Raw genomic sequence first — 12,023 nt, forward strand, 5'->3', positions numbered from 1 at the left:
AGTCACAAATAGGCATGGTGAAACCCCGTCTCTACTGAAAATGCAAAAAAAATTTTAAAAAGCCGGGTATGGTGGCGCATGCCTGTAATCCCAGCTACTCAGGAGGCTAAGGCAGGAGAATCGCTTGAACCCAGGAGGCGGAGGTTGCAGTGAGCCGAGATCACGCCACTGCACTCCAGCCTGGGTGACAGAGCGAGACTCCGTCTCAAAAAAAAACAAAAAAGAAATAGTCACAAATATAATTTATGCTATATAACTAATTTAAGTTACCTTTCAATTAATGCATGTCAAATTTTAAAAATGCATTTACTTTTTTTTGTTTTTTGAGATAGGTCTCACTTTGTCACCCAGGCTGGAATGCAGTGGCACGATCTTGGCCCACTGCACCCTCCATCTCCCAGGTTCAAGTGATTCTCCCACTTCAGCCTCCCCAGTAGCTGGGATTACAGGCACGTGCAACCAGGCCCAGCTAATTTTTGTATTTTTTGGTAGAGACAGGGTTTCACCATGTTGACCAGGCTGGTCTCAAACTCCTGACTTTGGGAGATCCTACTGCCTCAGCCTCAAACTCCTGACTTCGAGAGATCTTCCTGCCTTGGCCTCCCAAAGTGCTGGGATTACAGGTGTGAGATACCATGCTCAACTGCAATCACTTTTTATGTAGTAGTAGTTAACATTAAGGAGCTACTTTATACCAGGTATATACATTATTTCATTTACTTTTCAAAACAATCCTAAGATTTGGCACTATCATTATTTGAATTTTATTGGTGGGGGAAATTAGAGAAGTAGAGCAACTTGCCCAAGGTCACACAGCTACTAGTGATAGAACCAGGATTGAAGTCAGGCATTTTGATTCCAGAACTCCTTTCTTAACCACTTTGCCAAGTTCCTTCTCCATAGCCCAAAGAAATGCACAGTAGTGTATTTGTGGAAAAGGAGATATCTTTGGTTATTTTGTTTAAAACAATTTTGTTTTTAAGTTTCTCTTAGGGCCAACTTTACACCATGGAAAGTGAAAGATTCTAGGACTCAATAGATTTTGTGTCACTCTTCTAAAAAAGATATAGAAAAGATGGAATGCGAAAAATTGAGACAGTGAACTCCTCACCAACACATTCATATACTCATTCAACTCCTCTCTATTTCTACTCAGGTGTTCATACTGTAGCACATACATCAACCCAAGGATCACACATTCAAAGACCAGCTGTATAACCACGGGCAGTTTACTTAACTGCCTGTGTTTTAGTTTCCTTGCAAGTATGTTCAGATTATATGAGATTATTTAGAGTATCAGGCACATAGTAGATGTTTGATAAATAATAGCTATGATTATTATTGTTATTGTTGTTATATTTCCTTACCACAGAGGGTATGAGAGAGCTGGGTTTTTCCAGTACGAAATTCTGTGAAATACAGAAAAAAAAGATTTAAAAAATGCGTAATTTCTAGATATTTTCATAAGGAATAAAACATGGCCTCAGAGTATTACTGTTTTCTTTTTCTTTTCCAACTGACACATCTTATTTATAAAGTATCTCGGGTGTTATTTTTTATTTTTTTTGAGACAGAGTCTCGCTCTGTCACTCAGGCTGGAGTGCAGTGGCACGATCTTGGCTCACTGCAACCTCCGCCTCCCGGGTTCAAGCGATTCTCCTGACTCAGCCTCCTGAGTAGCTGGGATTACAGGTGCCTGCCACCATGCCTGGCTAGTTTTGGTATTTTTAGTAGAGATGGGGTTTCACCATATTGGCCAGGCTGGTCTCAAACTCCTGAACTCAGGTGATCCACCCACCTCAGCCTCCCAAAATGCTGGGATTACAGGCGTGAGCCTGTATTTGTTTAATATAAATTAATTTAAACCAAGTTTTCCTTAGTTGTATAAATGAAAGTTTAAGACCCTACCACATGGGGTAAAGTGCAGTGACTCACACCTGTAATCCCAGCACTTTGGGAGGATGAGATGAATGGATCACTTGGGGTCAGGAATTCGAGACCAGCCTGGCAAACCCCATCTCTACCAAATATAAAACAATTAGCTGGGCATGGTGGCTCATGCCTGTAATCCTAGCACTTTGGGAGGCCAAGGCGGGCAGACTGCATGAACTCAGGAGTTTGAGACCAGGCTGGGCAACATGGTAAAACGCCATCTCTAGTAAAACATAAATAATTACCTGGGTGTGGTGGCGTGCACCTGTAGTCCCAGCTACTTGGGAGGCTGAGGCAGGAGAATTGCTTGAACCTAGGAGGCAGAGGTTGCAGTGAGCCGAAATCAGGCCACTGCACTCCAGCCTGGGTGACAGAGCGAGACTCCACCTCAAAAAAAATAAAAAATAAAAAAATTAGCCAGGCATGGTGGCAGGTGCCTGTAATCCCAGCTACTCAGGAAGCTGAGGCAGAATTGCTTGAACCCAGGAGGCAGAGGTTGCAGTGAGTCAAAATGGCACCACTGCACTCCAGCCTGGGAGACAGAGCAAGACTCCATCTCCAAATAAATAAATAAATAAATAAAATAAAATAAAATAAAATAAAATACCCTACCACAGGAAAGAAAGCCTGGGGCTCCCCTACTGAACTGAGGTCCTCAAAGGGGAGCTGAAGTAGTCTCAAATTGGTGCCATCCCCTAGTTACCAGCAAAAGCAAATTCTTTCCAGAGGAAAACTTTCCTGCTTACCAATCCAGGTCCATTGAACTCTCATAGATTAAAATCAAACAATAAGCTCAGAAACACCAATAAATACAGAAGAAGGTAAGCCACTAAGACTGAGTCAACAGAAATAATGAAAACCAGATTTAGTGCCCAAGTCAACAGAAAAAAACAACAAAAAAGAGATTTACTTATCCAAGGACAGCAAATACTGGAATTCCCAGATGTGACACACAGTGTAGCTATGCACAAATTGCTTTTTAAAAATAGACGATAGGATAGGTGCAGTGGCTCACGCCTGTAATCCCAGTACTTTGGACTTTGGGAGCTCAAGGTGGGAGGAATGCTTGAGTCCAGGAGTTGAAGAGCATCTTGGGCAACATAACGAGACCCTGTATCTATTATTTTTTTAAAAAAATAGAGGATATAATCAGGGAAGAGAGAATCTAGTCTCTATGTTCATGGAACATTATTGCCTATAAATAAAATCAGCCTCATTATTCAATTACCTTTTGAACAAATAAGTGAAAAAAATCTATTATCTGCTCAGTGGCTCACGCCTGTAATCCCAGCACTTTGGGAGGCCGAGGCGGGTGGATCACGAGGTCAGGAGATCAAGACCATCCTGACTAACACAGTGAAACCCCATCTCTACTAAAAACACAAAAAAATTAGCCGGGTGTGGTGGTGGGCACCTGTAGTCTCAGCTACTCGGGAGGCTAAGGCAGGAGAATGGCGTGAACCCGGGAGGCGGAGCTTGCAGTGAGCCAAGATCGTACCACTGTACTCCAGCCTGGGCCTGGGCGACAGAGTGAGACTCCATCTCAAAAAAAAAAAAAAAAAAATCTATTGTTTTCTATAGAAATCACAAAAGATGAAAAGTGTCGATAAGAACCATCTGTTAATGGTGGTATATATTTTCGTTGCAGTACAGAATGATCTCATATTATGATAATTGAGATTTTATAATTTCCAAAATAGTTACAATTTATTATTGGTTGTTTATTTAATTATATGTGTATGTATACACATAGATGTGTGTGTGTGTATAAAATTTCATTTAACAAAATGTTATGGTTCTACCTACCTCCAAAAGCTTCTGTAATTGCCATGCTTTCAATTCCACCTCCTAGTAACTTACTGGAAATAGAAAGAAAGCATTAGTAACAGGAACAGAAATAGAAATATTAAGGGAGGATAAAGTATTCATATCATTAGTATCCTTCCTATCTATCTATCTATCTATCTATCTATCTATCTATTCTATCATCTACCTATCTATTTACAGAACATGAACAGCAATTCTTGGCTGAACAAATAGCATGCCACTTGCTCAGATCACAGGTTCTATCGTGTATGGGCAAGTGGATCAGCGAAACAAATGATAAACCCTATTGTTCCTTTTTTTTTTTTTTTTTTTGAGACGGAGTCTTGCGTCTTGCTCTGTCGCCCGGGGTTGGAGTGCAGTGGCCGGATCTCAGCTCACTGCAAGCTCCGCCTCCCGGGTTTACGCCATTCTCCTGCCTCAGCCTCCGGAGTAGCTGGGACTACAGGCGCCCGCCACCTCGCCCAAAACCCTATTGTTCTTACTTCAATAGTGAATGGGGCCTGGGAATACTGCATGCTGTAGGCTTAAAAAATAATAATAAAAAAATTCTTTTAAGTAAAAAATTTAAAAATAGTAAATGTGTTAGCAAGGCCTTGTGTCTTACTAGTCTTTAGAATTGAATTGAGTTACAGATCATCTTAGTTATTATTATTATTTATTATTACTATTATTTTTTGAGACGGAGTCTTGCTCTGTCACCAAGGCTGGAGTGCAGTGGCATGATCTTGGCTCACTGCAGCCTCCGCCTACCAGGTTCAAGAGATTCTCCTGCCTCAGCCTTACAAGTAGCGGGGATTACAGGTGCCTGCCACCACGCCCGGCTAATTTTTGTATTTTTAGTAGAAACGGGTTTCACCATATTGGCCAGGTTGGTCTCGAACTCCTGACCTCAGGTGATCTGCCTGCCTTGACCTCCCAAAGTGCTGGGATTACAGGCATAAGCCACCATGTCTGGCCCATCTTAGTTATTAATTGGGTATTTAATATTGTGCTGGAACTATGTTTCTAAAGTCAATTGAATTTTCAATGTTTTTTCTTTTTCTTTTTTGAGACAAGGTCTTGTTCTGTAGCCTGATACAGGGCTAATTTTTTATTTTTTGTATGGCTGGGGTCTTGCTATGTTGCCCAGGCTGGTCTCAAACTCCTGAGGCTCAAGAGATCTGCCCACCTTGGCCTTCCAAAGTACTGGGATTATAGACATGAGCCATCATGCCCAGCTTCAATTGTTAATATACTGGAAAACATATGAAAAACAGATATTAGGAAAATTCAGTGATGTCATTATGGTCAGGTTATCTCACATAAACCAAATTTTATGGAGAACCTGTCAGAATAGTAAATGTTCAAAGATATTGTAAGTAATGCTAGCAGTTAGAAGAATAACTGTCAGATTTTGACAGCATATATTTAATTGGTAACCCAATGTTGTAGTGCATTTAAAGTTCTGAATATGAAAAGGCCTAAATTTAAGTCATGATCACATTCATTCATTAAATGCAACACATATCAATTGTGTTAATTGTGCTAAGACCTGGTAGGGGCACTTTAAAAACCTTGTACGTAGTTTCTACTAGCATGACTTTTTGGGATATGATCACAGGTCAGACAAAAATTTAAGATATATACATAATCCAATAGATTTATATTTACATAGTTTAAGAAAGCAATTTAAATGTAAATTTAAACAATGTTGGAAGTTATCCACAAATTTACTGAGGGCTGCAGACTTCAGTGAGGAAAAGAAAAATCTAGATAGTGACCTGCACAACTTAAATCTAAAGGACATGGGCTAAGCGATCAACCCATTTGGAGGGAATACACTTGGAGATCTCACAGGCCCAGCAACTATTTTTTTTTCTTCAACTTTTATTTTAAATTCAGGGGTACATGTGCCAGATGTGCAGGTTTATTACCTAGGTAAACATGTGCCATGGTGCTGGGGCTAGCAACTATTGAGAAAAATTACCCTGGAAAGCTATGGAAAAGATCTGGAAAATCCCAGACAAAATTTCTTGTTGATAAGTAACCTCAATCAGCTGAAAAGGTAACCCCAAAATTTACCTGTGAGGATACCCCAAATTATTTGGGACAATACAATTGTTTCCTTTTTGAGACTCAGGAAAAATTAGAATTAAGTATAGAAATAGTGTTCTTTTCCGGGCATGGTGGCTCAAGCCTGTAATCCCAGCACTTTGGGAGACCGAGACGGGCGGATCACGAGGTCAGGAGATAGAGACCATCCTGGCTAACACGGTGAAACCCCATCTCCACTAAAAAATACAAAAAACTAACCGGGCGAGGTGGCGGGCGTCTGTAGTCCCAGTTACTCAGGAGCCTGAGGCAGGAGAATGACATAAACCCGGGAGGCGGAGCTTGCAGTGAGCTGAGATCCGGCCACTGCACTCCAGCCCGGGCAACAGAGCAAGACTCCATCTCAAAAAAAAAAAAAAAAAAAAAAGAAATAGTGTTTTTTAAATATAGGGAGATTTAAAAATAGAGACACAAATCAAACCCACAGATTACTATTTTCATATTAAATTTGGCAATATGGGCATGGTGGCTCATGTCTGTAATCTCAGCACTTTGGGAGGCTGAGGCAGGTGGATCGCTTGAGCCTGGGAGTTCAAGACCAGCCTGGATAACATGGCGAAATCCAGTCTCTACAAAAAATACAAAAATTAGCCAGGCATCGTGGCCTGCGCCTGCAGTCCCAGCTACTCAGGAAACTGAACTGAGCCCAGAGAGGTCAAGGCTGCAGTGAGTGGTGATGGAGCCACTGCACTTTAGCCTGGGTAACAGAGTGAGACCTTGTCTCAAAAAATAAAATATAAATAAATAAATAAATAAATTTGGTAATAACTTGTGCATATTTGCTATTTGAAACCTTTTAACATTTAAGATAATTTGACCTTTTTGTAATGGATTGGCCTCTGACTGATTCAATGGTACATTCCTGCAATTTTCAAGTGGATAACTAATTTTATAAACAGTATTTGAACATTTAACGGTGCCTACAACTCACTATACTTCTAAATTTATTTGAGTTACAAAAGATATTTAGGTAATTGGGAAGATTTGGCTGTTAATAATTAGACAAAGTTCTTTTTTTTTTCCTTTTTTCTTTTGAGACAGAGTCTCGCTCTGTGGCCCAGGCTGGAGTGCAGTGGTGCAATCTTGGCTCACTGCAACCTCTGCCTCCTGGGTTCAAGCAATTCTCTGCATCAGCCTCCCAAATAGCTGAGATTACAGGCACCCACCACCACACCCGGCTGATTTTTGTATTTTTAGTAGAGACGGGGTTTTGCCATCTTGGCCAGGCTGGTCTTGAACTCCTGACCTTGTGATCCACCCGCCTCAGCCTCCCAAAGTGCTGGGATTAGAGGCGTGAGCAACCACACCTGGTCGACAAATAAAGTTCTTAGAGAAAATACAATACACTAAATGTATGAACATAATTCAAATGTCTAAGATAATTTAGTTAATCTTGTTATAAAAGCTCCCTTAAAATGTGATAGATTTATAAAGGGACTTAAGGCTTAAGGAAAAATGTGTAATATTTTAATTAATTAAGTATTAATTTAAAAAAACCTAGCTCCTGGCTGGGCCTGGTGGCTTACACCTGTAATCCCAGTAGTTTGGGAGGCCAAGGTGGGTGCATCATCTGGGTCAGGAGTTCGAGGCCTGCCTGGCCAACATGGTGAAACTCCGTCTCTACTAAAAATACAAAAATTAGCCGGGTGTGGTGGCACATGCCTGTAGTCCCAGCTACTCAGGAGGCTGAAGCAGAAGAATCACTTGAACCCGGGAGGCAGAGGTTGCAGTGAGCCGAGATCACACCACTGCACTCCAGCCTGGGCAACAGAGCAAGACTCTGTCTCAAAAACAAACATACAACCAAAAAAACCTAGCTCCTGAATGATCTTTTCTGTTCTCAAGAGCAAACATCAAGGGCACCAGAAAACTCACAATGACAGTAATTATTTCTTTAGCCCAGTGGTTCTTAGACCACCATGTGGTAGAGTTACTAGAGAAAATCAAGTTGTCATTTGAATCAAGTGTTTTGTTGATCAACCTCATTTTGAACAATTTGCCTAGGGGTAGGATTTCCCCAAGACTATTCCTTAACTTTACTTGAAAAAAGGGTCTGTGATTTTAAAAGTCTGGGACGATGCTGGGTTAAACAGATGTTTTCTTTTTCTTTTTGAGACTGAGTCTCACTCTATTGCCCAGGCTGGAGTGCAGTGGCATGATCTTGGCTCACTACAATCTCCTTCTCCCGGGTTCAAGCGATTTTCCTCCCTCAGCCTCCCGAGTAGCTGCAACCATAGGCACATGCCACCACGCTTGGCTAATTTTCTTTTTTTTTTTTTTTTGAGACAGAGTTTCGTTCTTGTTGCCCAGACTAGAGTGCAATGGTGCAGTCTTGGCTCACCACAACCTCTGCCTCCTGGTTTCAAGTGATTCTCCTGCCTTAGCCTCCCGAGCAGCTGGGATTACAGGCATGCACCACCATGCCTGGCTAATTTTTTGTATTTTTAGTAGAGACGGGATTTCTCCATGTTGATCAGGCTGGTCTCAAACTCCTGACCTCAGGTGATCCACCCGCCTCGGCCTCCCAAACTGTTGGGATTAAAGGTGTGAGCCACTGCACCCGGCCATTTCTTTTTGTATTTTTAGTAGAGACAGGGTTTCACCATGTTGGCCAGGCTAGTCTAGAACTCCTGACCTAAGATGATTTGCCCATCTTGGCCTCCTGAAGTGCCGAGATTACAGGCATGGGCCATCGTGCCCTGCCCAAACAGCTGTTTTGTATCACTGCAGGATTTCACAGGCTAGTGTGCACTGTGAATCTTCAAGAAGAATATATAGTATACAGTACTTCTCAAACTTATTCACTATTTGTTTATTCATTCATTTAGTCATTCAACAAATATTTATTGCATACCTAGTTTATGCCAGAGACTGCTTTGTGCACTTGGGATAAAGTAGAGAACAAAAGAGACAGAAATTTTTTCTCTCACAAAGTTTACAATCTAGTGGGAGATAATAAACACGAATAGGACAGGCGCCGTTAGCTCATACCTGTAATCCCAGCACTTCGGGAAGCTGAAGCGGGTGGATCACGGGATCAGGAGTTTAAGACCAGCCTGGCCAAGATGCTGAAACCCTGTCTCTACTAAAAGTACAAAAATTGGCCAGGCGTGGTGGTGGGCACCTGTAATCTCAGCTACTTGGGAGGCTGAGGCAGGAGAATCGCTTGAACCTGGGCAGCGGAGGTTGCAGTGAGCCAAGATTGCGCCACTGCACTCCAGCCTGGGTGACAGAGCAAGACTCCATCTCAAAAAAAATAATTAAATAAAAAATAAACACAAATATGTAAAATATGTGGTACGTCAGATGTTATTAAATGGTATGGATAAAAATAAGGCCAGGAAGGGGATAAGGAAGACAGAGTATGAAAGTGAGGAGGTTATATTGTCAAATAAAGTGATCAGAGAAGTTCTCATTGAGACGTGGACATTTTTGCAAAGACCTGAAAGAGATGACAGCAAGCCATGTAGATCTAAGAGGAAAGAGTATGGTAGGCTGAGGCAACACAAAGTGCAAAGGCCCTGATGCAGGAATGTATCTGACATGTTCTGGGAATAGCGAAGAGGTCACTATGGCTGGTACGTAGAAAACTAGAAAAGTGAAATATTAGAGATTGGAGAGGACTTCAGCTTTTTTTCTGAGTGAGATGGGGAATCATTAGGGTGTTATGAGCCACTGCACTCCAGCCTAACCTATGTTTTAAAATGACCATTCTGGCTCTTTTGTGAATTAAAAAAAAACAGTAGGGGTAAGGTCTCAAGGAGGGAGGTTAATTAGAGGTTATTATAATAATCCAGGGGAGGTATTAATAGGTGGTAGTTTAGTCCAGTGAGGTAACAGTAGAGGTGGTAAGAAATAGTTGAATTATATTCTCACTCTCTCTGTGTACACACACACATATACACATAAAATAATATATATTATATATTAATCTTTTATTATAGAAAATATTGAGCATAAACAAATGTAGACAAAAACAATATAATGAACCATCATGTCTATCACTCAGCTTTAACAATTGTCAACTATGAACTCAGGGTAAATCTTTTTTCATACAGACCGGAACCATTTACCTCCCTTCCCATATTATTTTAAGCATATACTAAGTAACATATCATTTCTTTATAAATATTTCAGTATGTATCCCTAAGAGATGAAGACTCTCATCTTTAACAACCATACTCCCACTGTCACACTTAAAAATTTAGTAATTCCTTACTTTTTTTTTCCAGACAAGGTTTCTCTGTGCATCACCCAGGCTAGAGTGCACTGGCAAGATCGTGGCTTACTAGAGCCTCAACCTCTACCTCCTGGGCTCAAGCAAGCCTTCCATCTAAGACTCCTGAGTAGCTAGAATTACAGGTGTGCACTTTTTTTTTCTTTTTGTAGAGACAAGGTCTCACTTTGTTGCTAGGATGATCTCAAGACATCATCCAGCCTTGGCCTCCCAAGGTGCTGGGATTACAGGTGTCACCAGCTGCACCCGGCCAGGTGATATGTCTTTTAAATCTCTCTAATCTATAGGTCTTCTCCCTGACTCCATCTCTTTTTTCCTCCTTGTACTTTATTTGTTGAGGAAACTGAGAGGTTTGTTCTGACTAAATATATTTTGAAAGTAGAACAGACATGATTTGTTAATGGGTTAGAGTTAGGATGTGTGAGAGAAAGATGTCAAGAATAACACCCAGGTTTTAGGTCAGAGGATCAGGAAAGAGATAGATCTAAGATGAGGGAGCCTTTGGGAGAAGCAGATTTGGGGCAAAAGTCAGACGTTTGATTTTTGGACCTGTGAAGGCTGAGCTATCAATCAGATATTCAAGTGGAGGTATATTTGACTATGAGATCCTTTTTTTCTTAATGTATCTTGTGAGTCCAGGGTTTTGACGAATACTTAGAGGAAATACTGCTTTTGTTCTAATTGCTCTTGGGCACTGCTGTAACATATAAAACGCTAATTCTTTCTAGTAAGGGAGGGAGAAAAAACCCACATTTTAGTAAACTTGCATTGAGAAGATGATGATATGTCTTGGGAATCATAAAACAGTAAATAAAAAGGGATGTTAAAACTTCTCCTGCAGAAGAGCAAAAATAACTCTGCATTATTTCTGAAATATTTAATCTAACAACTGCTTTTTGAGTAAAATCAAAATTTGTAATGAAATCTCCTTCATCAATGGAGAAGGAAAGTAAATGAAAAGTTAAAGTGATTTTTAAAAGTGGTTTGAGATTAATATTGGCTGATTCAGAAACTAGATTTTGGGTCTGAATTTCTTGTAAGACATTTAATCTTGCTCCTCCAAGCAGTCTGGAATTTTTTGATAGCATTTAGAAAAAAAAACACACACACACACACACACACACCCAAACTTCAAATGAAGAAGCTACTTCTACTACTTATAGTAGAAATAACCAGAAAGAGGAAAAGAAACATGGTATTCCAAAGACTATGCTTAGTGGTTATAAAAAATGTAAGATACACACTCAAATTCCTGGCTCCCGGTGGTGATATGGAAAACCATTTTCCTCTTTTCACTATACTCAAATGCAGTCAAGAATCCTGGTTCCTACAGAAAGATAAAACGAAATGTTCAAAAAGGGTTTAAAGATGATGGTTTTATTTTCAAATGTTGCCCAAAATGATATACTCAATTATTAAGATATCATTTGGTATAAGCTGCAGTTCACTTGTCCTTGAAGGCAGTACAAGATTATGGTTAGGAACACAGGCTTTAGAGTTGCCCTTTCTAGGTTCAAATCATGTCTCTAATAGTTATTAGTTGTATGATATGGAGTAAACTACTTAATCTTGCTGTACTTCAGCTTCCTCTTTTGGGTCAAACAGATATAACAGTGTTTCTTCAAAGAGTAGCTGTGAAAATTAAATTATATATATGTATATATATATATTTTTCTTTTTTTTGGGAGGCCGAGATGGGCGGATCACGAGGTCAGGAGATCGAGACCATCCTGGCGAACACGGTGAAACCCCGTCTCTACTAAAAATACAAAAAACTAGCCGGGCGAGGTGGCAGGCGCCTGTAGTCCCAGCTACTCCTGAGGCTGAGGCAGGAGAATGGCGTAAACCCGGGAGGCGGAGCTTGCAGTGAGCCCACTGCACTCCAGCCCGGGTGACAGAGCAAGACTCCGTCTCAAAAAAAAAAAAAAAAAAAAAA

At 40.6% G+C, this 12,023-nt stretch overlaps 1 protein-coding gene across 1 annotated transcript in view; it reads right to left on the reverse strand.

Annotated features, from left to right (window-relative positions):
* Window positions 1-12,023, reverse strand: part of DMC1 (DNA meiotic recombinase 1) — a 51,269-nt gene that overhangs the window by 34,964 nt on the left and 4,282 nt on the right. The window contains exons 5-7 of the mRNA XM_023222264.1: window positions 11,332-11,414; window positions 3,739-3,791; window positions 1,368-1,409 (exon numbers count right to left, since the gene is read on the reverse strand). Coding sequence (XP_023078032.1) covers window positions 1,368-1,409; window positions 3,739-3,791; window positions 11,332-11,414 — 178 coding nt within the window. The remainder of the gene's footprint in view (window positions 1-1,367; window positions 1,410-3,738; window positions 3,792-11,331; window positions 11,415-12,023) is intronic.

The sequence above is a fragment of the Piliocolobus tephrosceles genome, chromosome 19 (genome assembly GCF_002776525.5).
Source record: "Piliocolobus tephrosceles isolate RC106 chromosome 19, ASM277652v3, whole genome shotgun sequence".
Lineage (NCBI taxonomy): Eukaryota > Metazoa > Chordata > Mammalia > Primates > Cercopithecidae > Piliocolobus > Piliocolobus tephrosceles.